This window comes from Malaclemys terrapin, chromosome 8, assembly GCF_027887155.1.
Source record: "Malaclemys terrapin pileata isolate rMalTer1 chromosome 8, rMalTer1.hap1, whole genome shotgun sequence".
NCBI lineage: Eukaryota > Metazoa > Chordata > Testudines > Emydidae > Malaclemys > Malaclemys terrapin.
In genome coordinates, this window is record NC_071512.1 from 22,334,754 (window position 1) to 22,352,356 (window position 17,603).

The 17,603-nt window shown below is 43.2% G+C and overlaps 1 protein-coding gene across 3 annotated transcripts in view; it reads left to right on the top strand.

Moving 5' to 3' along the window:
• Positions 1-17,603, top strand: part of HTR4 (5-hydroxytryptamine receptor 4) — a 228,659-nt gene that overhangs the window by 106,099 nt on the left and 104,957 nt on the right. For all 3 annotated transcript variants that reach the window (XM_054038667.1, XM_054038668.1, XM_054038670.1), the window contains one exon: positions 2,582-2,782. In XM_054038667.1, the coding sequence (XP_053894642.1) occupies positions 2,582-2,782 (201 nt within the window). The remainder of the gene's footprint in view (positions 1-2,581; positions 2,783-17,603) is intronic.

Here is a 17,603-nt window from a genome sequence, read left to right on the forward strand (position 1 = left end):
AGGGAGGAGGAGCCGTGTCTGTCACAATTAGCGTGTTACCAGGATGCAGCGGGGCATACAGTGGGGTTTACAAAGGAGCCTGAAGAAGTGAGGCACCCAGCTCACAACAGACACTTGGGCACCCTCTTAGATTTCTTTCAAAACCTCAGCCAAGATGGGACGTGCTTTCTCCAGTGATAGCTGATAGCCTTTGGATTCTGCAAATGTACCATGCACATGAATAAAAGCACTTCAAATCCACATTTCTTCCATCCAAAGCCCCACCTGCCCCAGCTCTGCTACATAAGAACATAAGAAAGGCCGTACCGGGTCAGACCAAAGGTCCATCTAGCCCAGTAGCCTGTCTACCGACAGTGGCCAATGCCAGGTGCCCCAGAGGGAGTGAACCTAACAGGCAATGATCAAGTGATCTCTCTCCTGCCATCCATCTCCACCCTCTGACAGACAGAGGCTAGGGACACCATTCCATACCCGTCCTGGCTAATAGCCATGAATGGACTTAACCACCATGAATTTATCCAGTTCTCTTTTAAACTCTGTTATAGTTCTAGCCTTCACAACCTTCTCAGGTAAGGCGTTCCACAAGTTGACTGTGCGCTGCGTGAAGAACTTCCTTTTATTTGTTTTAAACCTGCTGCCTATTAATTTCATTTGATGACCCCTAGTTCTTGTATTATGGGAATAAGTAAATAACTTTTCCTTATCCACTTTCTCCACATCACTCATGATTTTATATACCTCTATCATATCCCCCCTTAGTCTCCTCTTTTCCAAGCTGAAGAGTCCTAGCCTCTTTAATCTCCTCATATGGGACCCGGTCCAAACCCTTAATCATTTTAGTTGCCCTTTTCTGAACCTTTTCTAGTGCCAGTATAGCTGCTAATGCAGCTTTACCCTGACCTGCAGTACTGCCTGCTACTCCAGCCCTGAGCTTCCACACAGCTCTGCCAATGAGTCTAATCATGCAGCTGTTACCTTTTTCAACTGCCTTCACTAAAAACTGAAAGAAAAATTCAAATGAATAATGATTAACATGCAGGTAATAAAATTAGAGACCAAGTCTTATTAAACCCTATTAATTCTCCCTGTAGAACAGATTACCTAATAGTGGACAACTTATCAAGAGGACAAACAAGTCATACGTGTGGACTTTGCTTCCATAATAAAGCCTGCAGGTTATCTAGTCTAGTGAGACTCACACAGTCACTGGACAGGGATATGGTAAGCTGAGTGTTTCCCCTGCTAGAGTAATAGCTGGGGGACCTGCTAATTAGCAATTCATCATCTGACTGTTAGCTTCTGAGAGCTCCCATCCTGATACTGACATGTTAGCTTTAATCAGGCTGTGTGCAGCACTGGAAGTACTGAGGAAAGTCTGTATGTTTCACAAAAGTCTCTTTCTCAGTCCTCTCCCAACTTCTCCTTGGGCATTTGCTCTCCTTCCACCTGTCCTGCATGCCTAAGAAGACATATTCCAGCACCAACCCATTTCCTGAAAGCCCAGACCTTCAACATTATCCCGTCAGAAGCTCCTACTGGGTAATGCTCACTCATCTCCTGGAAGCCCAGGCCTTTTATGCTGCTACCATACTGCCTCTGTCTCCTACTTTGGCTGCCATCTTCAGATGGAACAGGGCTTCCCCAGAAACAAAATGACTTTTCTTCTTAAATTGAAACTCTTCGCAGGTTGCTAGAGCCCACTTTCCTTAGGGAATAACAGGATGGGAAGGAGAAGAGGGTGTGTTTAAGAGTACAACTATATTGCAATCAGAGGTGAGACTGAAACACTTGCAGACATATCCGAGCTAGGTTTGATCTAGCTAGCACAAATAACAATAGCAGTGAAGCCGTAACAGCACGGGTTAACTGCTCAAGTACATACCAAGGCTTCTGAGTGGGCTTGTACAGTGCTGCTGCGGCTTTACTGCTATTAGTACTTACACTAGCTAGGTCAAAGCTAGGTTAGGTATGGCTATATGTCCCGCAGTCACACCTCTGACTGAAGTGTAGGCAGCCCCTAACACACCCTGGTAGCTTCAGAAGGCAGAAGAAGAGCCTTAACTCTTTGTGACTGCTTGAGAAGTGGGTAGTTTGAGAGACACACGCTCAGGCTTGATACTTTTATTTATGTTTATGGTAAGACTAGTGGGATAAAGAGGGAAATCAAACATAGAGGCCACAGAGCACAAGGAAAACAATAGAAAATGCAGGGGCTTTCTTAACTTTTATTAAGAACCACTGAAAATGCACTCAACTTGAGAGTCGATTTGTATGTGCACAGTGCTGCATTCTGCACACACACAATGGAAAGTGGTGCATATAACATGCCAGTTTGGTCACACAAACAGGCATGTGCATGTCCAGTTACATCTTTTATATGCACAGGTAGAAACACCCATGCAGTCATGCAGGGGTCCTTGTGAACAATCGGCCCCCAAACCAGGAAAGTAATTAAGGACAACCATTTAAAATAGTTTAGAGGTAGGTTAGAGGACCCTTTAGTGAACAGTTGGGTCTATCCGCACATGGGATGTACTGCTTTGAAAAGTCCCACTGAGTTTTTTTAATATATGTCTTGTAGGAAAATCAAGACCAATTATTTCATTGTCTCACTTGCCTTTGCGGACCTGCTGGTGTCGGTGCTGGTGATGCCCTTTGGAGCTATTGAGCTGGTTCAGGATAACTGGATTTATGGAAAGATGTTCTGCCTGGTCCGAACATCTCTAGATGTCCTGCTCACCACAGCATCAATTCTTCACCTGTGCTGTATCTCCCTAGACAGGTATGAGCAGAAAGACATGTACAGGTACATGTTTTTGCCAGACGTTTCTTCTGTCATGATGCACACCATTAGGTCTTAAGAAAAAGTAACATATCCAAGGGTTCTTTCTCAGCTCAGAGGCATGTATGAATACGTTGTATAATGTATAACACAGCTGTAAACGTCTTATTGTAGCAGCTAATGGAGAGAGCACACTGAAGCTTCATCAGTGTAACAAGAGTTGAAGAAAGGTATTATTTATATTGATAGAGTGAGTGAGCTCATCACCGCTGGTGTAAATTCTGTTGACTTCAGGAACTGAGGTTCTGGCTCAGTATCTTGCAAGAACCATGTCCTCTTTTTCTTAAAAAAGAGATATTTAAAACATGTATTACAGAAGAGACTCCCAGCAGTCACAAAGGGCTATTCCTTCTTAGTGCAACACCTGGTACACTTTTAGTAGGAGTGTGTCTTCTTTTGAAATATCAGGTATTGATCTGGAGGCTGGATTCCAGACTTGATTAGCAACTGGTTTGATTCATTATAACGAATCTTACAACCCCAGGCATAGATACACCAAATTATTATCCGGCTTTATATTCACAATGCTGTCTCCTTGACATATGTTTAAAGTGCATTCGGTACTGCTATTTCTATTATTAGCAGCTGTGTAACCAGATGAACATTATATTAATATATGATATATTTTGGCATATTATTACTAGATTGTAGAAAAAATAAACAGCAGCACATAATGTTTATAATTCTTGTTATTCCAAGGCATCCTTGGTCACTTTTAAACTTCATTTGTGGTAATGGCTAATAAGTACAGCTGGTTTAACAAAAAAAAAAATTTTTTTTGTAGGATATTTTGAAACATTTTTGCTTTTTCAAAATTTCCTGCAAAGAAATTATTTTTTTCTACAGAAACAAAAAACAAACTCCTTGAAAACCAAAAGTTTTTTCACTGTAAATTTTTTCTCCAAAAAGTATGTTTTGATTTTTGACTTCCAGTTTTTCACTGAAAAACTACCGTAGATTTTTTTTTTTTACCTCAGTGAAAAATGGTCTATAAAAAGTTTCATTGTGGTTTCATCAGAAAATGTTTTGATATTCTTTTTTTTTTTTGGAACAGATGTACTAATAAGTAAGGGTTAAGTTTTGCATTCTAGGTTCTGAGAAGGAGAGAGGAACTTTTCTGATTTTAATGACAATTAATATTTAATGGCAACTAATTGTGAGGACAACTAATATTTATGTAGTCTTTTGTCCAAAGATTCCAAAGCCACCTACACACTTTGCAAGATATTTAATACACTGAATTCACCACTAAATTGCAGCTTTTCTTTGGGATGGGACACAGCAGCTGTTTAACAGTACACAGCAACCCTGTGCAACAGTTCAGAGTGGCAAGTGAAGTAATAGTGTATCTGAATGAAATGGAAGAGGATATTTTGATAGCCAAGACATATTTCCTGTCTTGGAACATGACCTGGAATTCAAGATAGCTGGCCTGTGAAAATGAAGCATTAAATCTGAGGGTGCCACCTGAGACGTTCATTACCTCAGGGTGGTTCACAGACTTCCATTTTTAGCTGATTATCAATCAAGCAGTTGTTAGGCACTGAGCTGCGAAAATTGAAATTCTTGATAAACATTTGTCAAGTTAGCGAGTTAAATCCTCCAGCCTTTAATTAAACCCAGTGGGTCATACAGACATGAGAACACCAAGGCCATTCGGCTCCCTCCCGAAAAAAGTTCTGAGACAATCAACAGTGAAAAGGGATCTCTCCTCACTGTGGGTTTCTTGCCTCTCTTTGAAGAGCCAGGCCTTACCCCTTTAATGTAGACCCCAGGCTCTTGTGTCTACTCCACACTTATTTGAATGCTGCTTTCCACTTTCTTTCTGAGCCTGTCCAACTTCCCAGGAAATTCTGTCTTCTAAGGGTTGCCTCCTTCCAACAGGGAAGGTGCTGAGATTTTTCAAGCAACAAGCAGAGTTTTGTTTCTCATTAACATCATTAGAGGCGCTGTATTTGAGTCACTGTTGGATCAGTTACTGTCAAGATGTACAGCTTGATTCTAATGTTCTGGTGATGCAGATCTTGCAATGATCACCGTTTTATATGGAAAAAGGTTTTTGTAAACAAACCTGAAGCTTACTATATGTAGCCTGCCCAATAAAACAAGGGCTGCTAAAAGTACACACCATGCACCAGGTTAAAGGGAATCTGCAACCAGGTGCTGAGGACTCACTTATTCCTAAGGACTTGCGCCTATGAAAAAAACAGAGCTAGTTTGGTTCAAGGAAGAACAGAGGAAAGCAGTTTATAAATCGTGTGAGTTAAGTGAGGGTTAATAGAAGAGTTAACAGAGCAAAGGGGAGTCAAAAGGGGACAATTGGAAAGTAGCAGCTCCTCATCCCAATCTTACAACTTCTCTGTGGCTACTGCCGCCCTTACTCATATGATGGAAAATACCACAAATAGTGTATCACAAAGTACTGGGGTTTGGAGCAGCACAAACAGAAATGGGAGCTTAGTAGTACCACCTTGTGGGGCACCGATCTGAAGCTCATCATTAAAGATGGGGGGGAAGGGAAGCCCCAGGGCCGCCCAGAGAATTCAGGGGGCCTGGGGCAAAGCGGGGGAGCCGCGGCGCTTGTACTCACCCGGCGGCAGTCCGGGTCTTCGGCAGCATTTCGGTGGCGGGGGGCCCTTCAGTCACTCTGCATCTTCGGCAGCACTGAAGGGCCCCCCACTGCCGAAATGCCGTTGAAGACCCGGACCACTGCTGGGCCAGGGCTCGCGGGGCCCCTGCAGAGCCGCCAAAGACCCAGACCGCCGCCAGGCCAGGGCTTGCAGGGCCCCTGCGGGGCCCGGGACCTGGGACAAATTGCCCCACTTGCTCTCCCCCCCCCCCCGGGCGGCCCTGGGAAGCCCAGACTTTTTCCAATCACAAGGCTGAAGCGCAAGCATGAAACCACCGCTGATTTGGCAGTGGATACTGCAGTGCAGTTATTGCATATTGCAGAGTGTCTCTGTGTGTGTTTATTTACAATGCTATTGTTATGTGTATTATGGTGATATCTAGAGGCCCTAGGATCAGGCCTCCATTATGGCAGTTATGTAAAAACAAGTATAAAAGGCAAGCCCTGCTGGATCTCTGGTGAATTCAGTCTGAGGGGGCCTATGAAGCAGGGACACGACTTCATTTTTGTACAGTGCCTAGCTCATTCAAATACATATGCTTTGGGAATGTCCATTTGTGTATGCATTCTGGAATGAAGTACTTCAAATAACTATCTGAAGCTTTAGGGTGAGAGAGACAGAAATACTCAGCATGGGCCTAACTTTGTTCTGGTAAAACTCTCATTGACTTCAGTGGAAACAGAGCTAGGCCAGTGCTTGCTTCTTTTGAAAACACCACCCTTAAACATTATGGAATGTGCATCCTGACCCTGAGTGAACTACCAGACTGAGGGCCTCTCTTGCAAGGTAAAGATATCCATCAGCTTCCCATTGGCTTTGGTGAGATTTGAGGGTGCTCAACAGTCCACATGGTAAGGTCCTCGAAAGAGGACCATTCCATTTAAATGATCAGCCAAATGAACAGAAGGAAATAGGCTTGTACTTCCAAGAGACAGTTAGTATCCTGGTTTTGCAAATTTCATATAGTGTGTTTTTCAACCTATCACTTGTGTAGAATATTCTTCTTATTCTTTTAGAATTTAAAATAAATTTTAATAGAAAAAGGATATATATATATATTCATTCCCCGGTTAAAGAGTCAAAGTCACCTAGACCAGGTGCAGAACTGATGGAGAGAAATGAATTTTGGAAACCTTGGGATTTGCAAATTCCACGAGTTGGATGCCACCCTGAGTGGATGGGCCACAGTAAAATCATTAGAAAATCATATAACCGTCTGCTTATGAACTCACTGGCAGTTATAAACAGCAGAGCCCCAGGAGAAATCCCATAATATGTAGTCACAGAGAAATATTAGACTAAACAGCGGTGTAATTGTTTGAGAAGAACCAGAAGGCACTCAGAAACTAAATGAATTATGAGTGCGCTGAAATTCTATCCACGTTTGAGAGTTAGGACATAGAGATGCAATGATTGAAACAGAAGGTCACAGCTCTTCTCCTTTCTTTTTGGTGTTGTCAGGCTGGTCACTGCCAGATGTTAGGCTGCTGTTTCTGGGCACGCACTCTCTCTCTCTTGCTCTCCGTACACGTGCTGCTCTGTGTACAGTGTGTGAAGTGCTCACCTCCCTCTGATTCAGAGCAAAGGAGAAATAAGCTTTCTAGGCTGGCTGCTGAATACAGTCTGACACTGGTAATTATCACAGCATTTATCTGCCGCTCGATGCCTTCATGCAGAGAGACTGACATTTCTATGGCACAAGTCCTGTGTCTGCTGAGAATTCCAGGTAATTCTCTGGCATTGTAATTTTCTTGGTTCTCTTTTCAAAATGACTTTAAATACCTGCTACAGAAGTGACCACTACAGGCTATACCATGACCAGAGCACTAGCAAAAACAGCCCTGTGCAACGCTGTTCCTCTCCAAAGGTACTTGGATTTGCCATAGGATAATGAGATTTTCTCTATGTATGACATATGTCCCTCTCCCTCCCCTTAGATTTCATTATGGAATTTCACCTGGAAAGTTACCTGGATTGACTCCATGGGTAAAATCCTGACCTCATTGAAATCAATGAGTTTTGCCATTGACATCAAAGGGGCCAAGGTTTCACTCAATATTTTTTACACTACATGTTATGTGTCCCAGTGTGAATGGCTCCAATAAACCCTTTGCTCACCTACAGTGACAGTCTCATCTGAGAGAGACTAGAGGACATTCTGGCTTGTGAGGAATGGAGAATTCATAATCAAATTAGCTGTCTTTAGCTGTTTCCATTCAATGAGATTCTACAGAGATGAGACTGTTATTTATTCTGTAAAAGTCCCAGTCCGAAGAATAACAGCTGTCAAGCTGACGAAGGACAAAGTCACTTATTTTAGTGAGCAGATTCTCTGTGAGAGGATGTGTCAGTATAATCTTTCCACCTATAAGAACAGCCAAAGGAAATCACATGGCAGTGGATACTGGAGTCCTTTCCATAGTTAGGTTCCCAACACTACTGAGATGCATCAGACTTCTCTGGCCAAGTACTTAAGTTTAGTGAAATGCAGATGAACTATTCTAAACTGCCACAAATAAAAACAGTATGGAAGTGAGTCAGGGAAAGCAATTTGCGAGCCCTCTCTCCTCAGAGTAACCCTACCTCTCCTTTTTCCAGTCTTCTCCCTCTCTTTAGAGAGGAGTGATGGAAGCTGAATTTTTTTTTATTAAACTTATTACAGCAATTTTAAAAATGTAGCATCTTTCTGCTGCACCCTCTAAGTGCTGGAGTAATTTTAAAGCAGATTGGACAAAGCGCCTCAGAGTGTGCTGCAGGGAACACTCCTGCATGGCAGGTGGATAAACCAAAATGACCATATGAAAGTCTTTTTCATCTCTAATTTCTGTGTTCCTTTGTGTCATGAGACTTTCCTTCTTCATTAACTACCATCATCTACACTGACTCACCAATGTGATCTGGCAGCTTTCCAGAAATCTGGAAATTCCCATATCACCAACCCATCTGTGCTACAACAGGCAATGGCGATCCAGTGCACAAAATGCTGCTTGCAGATTAAAAAGCCTGAAACCATTCATGCACCCAGGGCAAAATGATTAAAGACCAAAAGCACCTTAACTTCCTCAGGGGCATGTCCATTCAAGATTTGGATATGAACATCAACCTCTTATTTGGCTTATCTTGTACACAGCTCATTGATTAAAATGAATCCTCAGACTTCCCTCTCCACGTCCCATATTAGGAGTTTGGACAGAAGAGCAAAGGGAAAGCAAAGACTGCCTTAGGACCCCATCTACATGAGGAACATGTAACTGTGTTTAGGGTGTAACCAGGGCCGGTGCAACCCATTAGGCGACCTAAGCGGTCGCCTAGATTGCTAGCATTTGGGGGGCAGCATTTCGGGTCCTTCGGCGACTGTGGCAGCCGGACCTTCGGCCGCCCCAGTTGTCGTCGGCATTTAGGCGGAAGGAGCTGGGGCAGGGGGGCACGGGGAGGGCTGCCTGCAGCAAGTAAGGGGAACTCCCTGCCCCAGCTCACCTCTGCTCCGCCTCCTCCCCTGAGCACGCAACCCCGCTCTGCTTCTCTCCCTCTCCCAGGCTTGCGGCGCCAAACAGCTGATTGGTGCAACAAGCCTGGGAGACGGGAGAAGTGGAGAGGCGACAACGTGCTCGGGGAGGAGGCAGAGCAGAGGTGAGCTGGGGTGGGGAGCTGCCGCACGGCTCCCCGGGCCAGGGGGAGCTGCCGCGGGGAGGCGCCTCAGGGCAGAGGGGGGGTGGGGAGCTGCTGCGGGGGGGGGCACCTTAGGGTGGGGGGGCGGAGAGCTACCACAGGGCTCGGGGGGGGGTGGGGGGACACAAGGTGGAAGTTTCGCCTAGGGTGCGAAACATCCTTGCACCCGCCCTGGGTGTAACATGGATACAAGTGCAGTAGTAATGGTGTTACCAGCATAGTGCCAACTCTCCTCGCTCAGGAGATATTGTAAAAGCACTGCAGCAGGGCTGCAAAGAGTGTTTTAAACCCCCTAGTGAAATCCTGGCAGCAATGAAGTCAATGGCAAAATTCCCATTGACTTCCACGGAGCCAGGATATCACTCCTGATGTTCATGAGCATTCTAAGTGGTCCTTAGATATTTTATGACTTTTGGTAGAGATGAATTAACCTTCATTTTCAAGAAGTTGGCTCCTGCTCCAAACCTCCCTTACAAGAAAAACAATGTAAATTTGAAGTAGGAATTGGTGAAAACACTGAGATTCATGGATCCATTTGACAACTTGGGGGCTGCAAACTGTATTTCTCTACTCTTAAATTTGCCACTACCTTGTTGGGACTACCCCAAGGGATGTGTTCCTCCCTTGAAATAAAATTGCCAGTTGTGAATGTTTTGATCTGGTAGCCCCTTGAGTAGGGCAAGATGGAAATTTCAGTGTCGCTTCGCTTCTGGAACAGATAAAAAGCCCATTTCTCATACACGTTTTTAATAGGAGCCACTAAAAGAATTCCACCAGTTCCTTTAAATTCTTTGATATTTTGATTTCAGATTCTTTTTAATCATTGCAGAATAACCATAAAATATTATTGTGGGACTGCTACAGACTAAAAGAAATATGTACACGGTACCATGCATTCTAATAGTAATTAGTGACTGGACAGACCCACCATTGTGTAATCCAAATGCACTGTGCGTGCAACACTTGTTATTATAGAAGGGATCTAGGAGGCTCAGAAAAGCTTCTGATTTCTAATCACAATTCTAAAGCTTTCACCCAGAACTTGGCCTTCAGGCTTGCAAGGCTTATTTCCCCTCCCTTGTACTAACATTAATTGAGACTTGAAAAGGTTTCTAAGTAGTTTGATCTTTGCAGGGTTCTGCAGGCATTTCAGCTGGCTCTTCAGACTCACTCAAAATGTTCACTTGGATGCTGTTGGAGAAACTTAGACGGAACCATTTTACGTCATAATGTGCAATTCTGTCAAAATTGAAAAGCTTCATGAAATCAGGTCAATTTATCTGGAATTTGGTTCTGAACAAAAACCCAGAAAAAAAGTTCTGACAATGTCAGAATGTCCCACTTTTTCAGAGTGACACATTTTGATTTTTCATTTTGAAATGACTTTTCATTTTGTATTGTATTATACAGAATAAACACTGACGAACCTCTGATACCTTGTGAAATATTATAAATATAAGTATCATAAAATAAAAGTCAACATCAAATGTTTCAGTTTTGTCAAAATGAAACATTCTGAATGACCAAACCAAGTTTTTTTTCAGAATTTTCCTTCCCAGAGAATTTTGAAATTTTTGGTTCTCTCTCCAATTTGGAATGAAGCCAGATTTTGAAACCTCTAAATCCTTAGCGAAACAAAACTGCTATCTTCCACGCAGCTCGAGTTAGAGCAATATTCCTTTGCTTAATCTCTTACCAGTGAGTTCTCAGAGTTGAGGTTTAAAGTTTCTTGGCAAAGATGTGGATGTTTAATTTATCATTTTTTTCCAAGAGAATATTGAATCATGAAATTGTGTTTAGAGCTGCAAGTAGATGAGGTGATCATGACGGACGGCACTGAAAAGATAACAGCAGCTACGTAAGTGCCAAGGTTTCTGTCCAGGGGAGTATGACTCAGCCTAGCATCTAGGCATGGTTTATCACTGGCATTTCAACAGCCCTGACAGCTAGGTTCTGCATGAACACAGACTATGTCCTGAAACATCTCATTGGGCCTCTTTTCTTATAAGATTCTCTTGACAGGAGCACTTTTCTCTTGTTATTTTTTGTAGCTATTGCTATTCCATTCATTCAGACTTCACTGGAGTCTATTTTTCTAGCCAGTATTTTTCTGTGATTCATAAGTCCCCTGCCTTCTGTTTATTTTATGGGCATACTCATATTTTTAGGAAAAGCATTGTTAATCTAATTCTCAGAATCCACTTTGGAAAGTCATTCTGTTGATCACTTCAGGAAAGGGCGGAAGGTGCCGCTTTACAAGACTTTTATTTGATAACATCTTGTATCTCTTTTCATTACCGTCTCTGAAAAATACTCAAATGAATTTGGCATTGCCTTCAGGTGGGGAAGCAACAGAAACAGATGACCTGACCTTGGCAACAAAGTATAAAGAGCAGAGAAATGCAGAGACTAGCAGAATGCTCTCGGAATAAACTATTTTTCACAATGTGTCAGAAGTTCAATGTTAAATTGAATCCAGATTTTCTTGCCACTGGATTATGCTGTTTGATCCTCTCTTTTGTGCTGGGGAGAGAATTAGACCTGAATATTTATTTATCTGTAGTATTTTTTTATGTATGCCTAACCACCTGCTCTCGATGTCTGTACAATAAAAACAATGACTTCACTTACAAAGAGATGAAGGAGAAATAATAAAATCTTTCAAACACAATTAACTTACTAGGACTAGCAATTAGCTCCTTCGATATATGCCTTTGCAAGCCATCTCCTTCTTGAAAACTGATGGGCCCTACATAGCAGCAGACTTGAGCTCTGTTAGACCAAAGAAGCAGCAAGTTCCAGAGTCAAGGGCCCTTTAATGAGGATGCTTTGCCAGAAGCTACCTCCTGTTTAAACCCAGCGATTGTACCCCACACAGAAAGGGGCATAACGCAGGAAGACCGAATCCAAGCCATTTAGGGCTTTATAAGTTGAAAACAACCTCTTCAGTTGCATTGGGGAGTGAATTGAATGTCAGTGTAGATTTGGAGGACAGGTGTACAGCTCTCCCCAGCGGAAGCACCACTAAGAAACTGGGCCACTGCTCTGCACTAGCTGAATTTCCTAATGGTCGTCAGGAGCAGGCCCTTACACAGAATGCTCTGGAGAGGATAAAAACAGCAAGGTCCCACCTCATCTAACAGGAATAGTCACAAAACTTCTCACTAGGCACAGATGGGGAAAAACCCACTGATACTGCTTGGATAGCCTGGAGCAGGTGGGGATCCAACAAGAACCTCAGGTTGTGAACCCACAGTGCGAACAGCAGGCATACTCTCCCTATCAGTGGAGCCAAAATAACCTCTGTCACTGCACCTAGCCTGCAAGCACTGCCTCAATATTGTTTGGCCGGTATCACCGTCAGCTAAATCCACATCCAAGTCTAAATTTCTGTTAGGCACCGGATATGTCGTCTGGCTGCCCCAACTAAACATTTGCAGGTTCGCTATACAGCATGCTGCATAACAGATGCGTGTGTATATTAAGAGCTAATGTTAATGGAATAGAAACATGTCACGTAATAGCGGCCTCCTACTGCTAAATAAATGCTAAGGCAAAACAGATGCGTCTGGGGAGTGTTGGAGCAGTAGAATGACAGTTGCTCCTTGTGCCATGTACAAACATTAATTAACATTAGTGTAATGTTCAAACATTAAATTAACACAGCCCCTTCAGGAGATGACATTCTGGAGTATTAAAGTGCAATGTGCCCTACGAGAAGTCAGTATTATTCAACGGAATGTCTCCTGAAGAATTTTCCCCCTTCATGACAGGTTGATTTTGAGGGCTTCAGGAATGTAGGTGTGTAAGCATTGATCTTTATTTTACAGATGAGAAAACAGAGGCATAAAGAGGTCAAGTTACTTGCCCAAAGAGGGTGCGAGTGGCCAAGTTGTGATTAGAAGTCAGGAACTCCTTGCACACCGACCACTAGTCAGTATATCTCCTTCTCAAAGCAAGTTAGAAAGCAGCTTACTCATAACATTGCAGCTTAATAGATTGTGCTTTGGGGAATCATCTGGTTTCTGACTTGCTGAAAGTGGGTTATTTTTGGAGAGTTATTTTGTTTTAAACACTTATCAGTGAGTAATGATCAGCGATCCGACTGTATGGCACACCTTCCATCTGGTACCATTTAAAACCAGTCTATGAATTCCGGATCCCCTTTCCAGCTACAAATGAACCCAGCCTCTTACAGCATTCACCTGAAGCACAACCTGCGTGAAAAGGGAATGGAAACTTGGGGGGAAAATGGAGGGCAAAATAAAGTAAATTAATACCATTTACAAAGGGCAGAAGACATGATACGTAATGTTAGAAATGTTCCATAATAGCGTTCAGTTCTGTACTTTCTTTGCTCTTTAGGAAAATTAAGGCAATGGCTGCAGAATTCAAGGGCTGAAAGTATAAAGAAAAATAACAGAGCAGATGGTCATGGCGCAGCCTGAGGGAAGAAATGTCCTTTACTAATCTTTACAAAATCCCTAGATATATTATAAATATATTTTGCTGCTATTGCTGCCAATTTCCTCCCCTTTCCCCAAGGGACTACGGTGGAGTCTTCTGTCTCCATTTGGCAACATGCATTTGTTTGTATTAGTAGCTAAATTTACCCAGCTCCAATTAACTGTTCTCTTTAGGATTATTCCCCAGAATAATTATCCTGACACCAGAGGGCCATTATTTTTCTAACAAGGGTTTTCATTTTGTTAGATGAAATCATTTTTGGACATTTTCATTCTCGACCAGGAATTGACAAGTGCTTTATTTGGAATACTGGGGGGCCATAATGTGTGTTTGCTTTGCAGGGAAAAGGGGAAGAGGAGAGGTTGTTTTACTCAAAGATGGAAGAATCTGGTAATTTGAGGGCAATCTCACACCTCTTTGAAGCCACTTAAATCAATAAAAGTTGATCCAATTTTACATTGGCATAAATAAGTCGAGATGCTGCCTTTTAGATTTCAAATGGCAGCAGAATTCTTGACTCAAAACTTTATCTTCTCCAGATTTTTTTGTTGAGAGGGTGGTGTACAATTTTGTTCTTTATTAGACTAAAATAAACAAAAAACTGCAAATGCAAAGAACAGGGGTTTCTTAAGAAGCCAGATTATTACACAAGTTGTGACCTGCAAAGAAAGAATTTACATGACACAGGCAAGTGGGAAAGAAGAGTTTTCCAATGGGATTGCTCTTTCTCTGACTGTTCTACAAGATGGCTGCATAAACCAGTGCACTTCATATGGAGAGAGCCTCCCAGGAATTTCCTGGCTGTTGGGGCAGGAAGGCACAATTGGCAGGTGACGATTAGTCTAGGTTTTGCTGTGCCTTGGTGTATTATACTGGCTGAACATGGTGGCTTCTTAGGATAATGTGAAAATAAATTGGTCCTACCCTGCTATACAAAGCAGATCGGAGCAGACAATACTGCCATGGAAGGGTGTTCAAACACCATGTACGCAGCTTGCTTGTATGTGGCATGGTGTATGATAGTATGGAAGAAGAACAAACAAGTGACAGACTTTCTATCCTCTCAGCAAGAAACTACTACTTTCCCAGACACTTTATGGGGATTTTTGTTTTAACTGATTCAAATGGAAATGCAATACATTTTCCTCTGTCTAACTGTGTTCTTCTGGGATTCATAAAACATGTGGTATATGCATGGTATATGTACATGACAATACATCAGCAGATTTAAAATACAGAGAACACCCAAGGGACCCAGCCTGCCTAGTAGAGGTGGGTGTATAAGTGCCTGACTCTTGTAACTATGGAGCAACCCTCATCACAGTATACAGATATGCACAGCTCAAACAAAATTGTATTAGAAACCCTGGGGATAAGTTAGAGTGGTCTCCTAGGGCCATGGAGTGTCTGTTACATAATTATTATTTTTTGTATATCAGTAGTGCCCAGGGACCCTAATTAAGATCAGGGCTTCACTGTGCTTGGTGCTTACAAACACACACCATGATCTACACCTTCCACTTCCATGCTCCACAATGCTCCCAGCCAGCCTGAGTCACGAATATGCAGAACCCCTTCATTTTCCTTTCTCCCTTCTGTGAGCCTAGCAGGCGAAGGCACCTTTGCAGTAACTAAGACTGCCATCCCGTAAAGGTTGGTTTGATTATCAGGCACTGTATTTTCATTTTGCTTTGGTTTTGCAGGGTTTTTTGTGGGGAAAGTGGTTGTGGGGGCAGAGTGACTCCTATATAGCTTAAATCAGTGTTTCCCAAACTTGGGACACCGCTTGTGTAGGGAAAGCCCCTGGCGGGCCAGGCCAGTTTGTTTAGCCGATCGCGGCTCCCACTGGCTGCGGTTCACTGCTCCAGGCCAATGGGAGCTGCTGGAAGCGGCGCGGGCCGAAGGACGTACTGGCCGCCGCTTCCAGCAGCTCCCATTGGCCTGGAGCAGCGAACCGCGGCCAGTGGGAGCCGCGATTGGCCAAACCTTCGGACGCGGCAGGTAAACAAACCGGCCCGGCCCACCAGGGGCTTTCCCTACACAAGCGGCGTCCCAAGTTTGGGAAACACTGGCTTAAATCATAGCAGCAGACACCCGTGACTCAGGATATATCACTTTCCCTGGCACAGTCTTGGGCCAGCATGACAGCTTCGGTGTTCTGCAGCAGAAATTCATGGAGAGAAATGAGGGGCATTTTCCTTTCTGTTTCCTCTTCATCTTCACAATCCCTCTGCTGTCTCCACAGTTTACTGTTAGATGATTCCTGCTTCCAGGGAATGTGATCTATGTCTCCTCCCTGTGGAGCACTGAGAGCTGTTAAGCACAAAGGTATTGTTAATAGGGGACACCTCACACTTCACCAGCATTTATGTCTGCTTCATGGCCTGATTTGTTTGGTAGCCAGCCGGAAAAATGTGAGTCCCACAAGCAGGAACAGGACACATTTACTCTTATGACACTTTGATTTTGTGAGCCTCATATTTTATCTTGTGTGCTCAGCTGATCATGGCAGTACCCATTGGTTAGAGACATATGCAGAAATTGCATACAGGATCAGACTAGTGGTTCAGCTAGTCCAGTGTTCCATCTCTGATGGTGGCCCGTACCAGCAGCTTTAGAAGAAGGTGAAAGAAGCCACAGAACAGACAAGTTATCCAATAAATTGCCCTTTGGGAAAGTTTCTTCTTAACCCCAGGTAGGTAGTGATTGGCTTATGCCCCGATGCATGAGGGTTTATTTAGAGCTCTCAAACTGTTATGGCCATGGTACGGGGTCTGTCAGCATCCCTTCAGAGTTAGGGAGACAGTGTTCTCTAGTGGTTAGGGTGTAGTTCTGAGAGCCAGGAAGTATGGCACAAAATTCATCCCTGATGTAGCCAGATACGAATCCCACTGAAGTTAAGGAGGAAGTCAGGAGGAAGAGCTCTGCGTAGCTCAAAATCTTGTCTCTCTCACCAACAGAAGTTGGTCCCTTAAAAGATATTACCTCCATTGAGTCCTGAAGCTGGGTTAGGGAGCTGGAATCTTCTCTGCCTCACACAGCATCTGTAAAATTGTTATCCATGTTCTGGTTGCAGAACCTTTATTACTGATGATGATGGTGATGAAAAGGCAGAAGGAACCCAGCTTGACTTTCCAGTCCCAGATGAAGTGTGCAGCAGTGGCATTTAGAAAAAAAATCACATTTTGACATGTATGTGGAGAAATATTACTGTGGGATCACCGAGAGGGAAGAAATATGAGAGCCTATGATGTTATTTTCACAGTCCTAATTTTTATTTTAATGGCCTTTTAATAACATGCACAAGCCAATGTAATGCTGTCAGCTGCAGTGCAGATAAAGGTTCAGAAAGCTAACAACTGGAACCACTTGGATGAATGGTTTCTCCAACATGGTTAATTGGAAACATTTCCTGATGATTTCCTTATCAGTTTACTACTCCTGACTCAACATGTTAATTGCTAGAGGGATTTTTGAGCTCTCTTTTTCTCTCTCCCATTTATTTATTTATTTTTATTTTTTACCCTCTCTGCAAAATAGACACATTCTGTCTGGACTCAGCAATTGTTTGCTATAAAGCTGCTTCTGCTGAATGCTACAAACATCCAGCACTGAACAGCACCTTCTAGTAGGCATCTCTTCAGGCATGGAAAAAAAAAGTATCCCAGCCCGTGTCCCTGGTACTTAGTGACACAAGAGTTGTTGTAAATGGTGCCAAAGCAGTACCATCTGTCTCACTGAGAAGTAAATGACTTTACTGGAAATGCCTGTTTGATCTCAAGGGTCAAACTGTTTATTTCCTTAGCACAGAAGCACACAGAGAAGAGGGGAAAACCCAGCCTCAATAAGCTACAGTAAACATGGCACCAGGTTATGTAGACTGACTGGTTATCACAGAGACACACGGAGCTCAGTTGGAGTGGGGAACTCGTTGCCACGGAATGTTGTGAAGGCCAAAAGTACAACTGGGTTCAAAAAATAATTAAATAATTTCC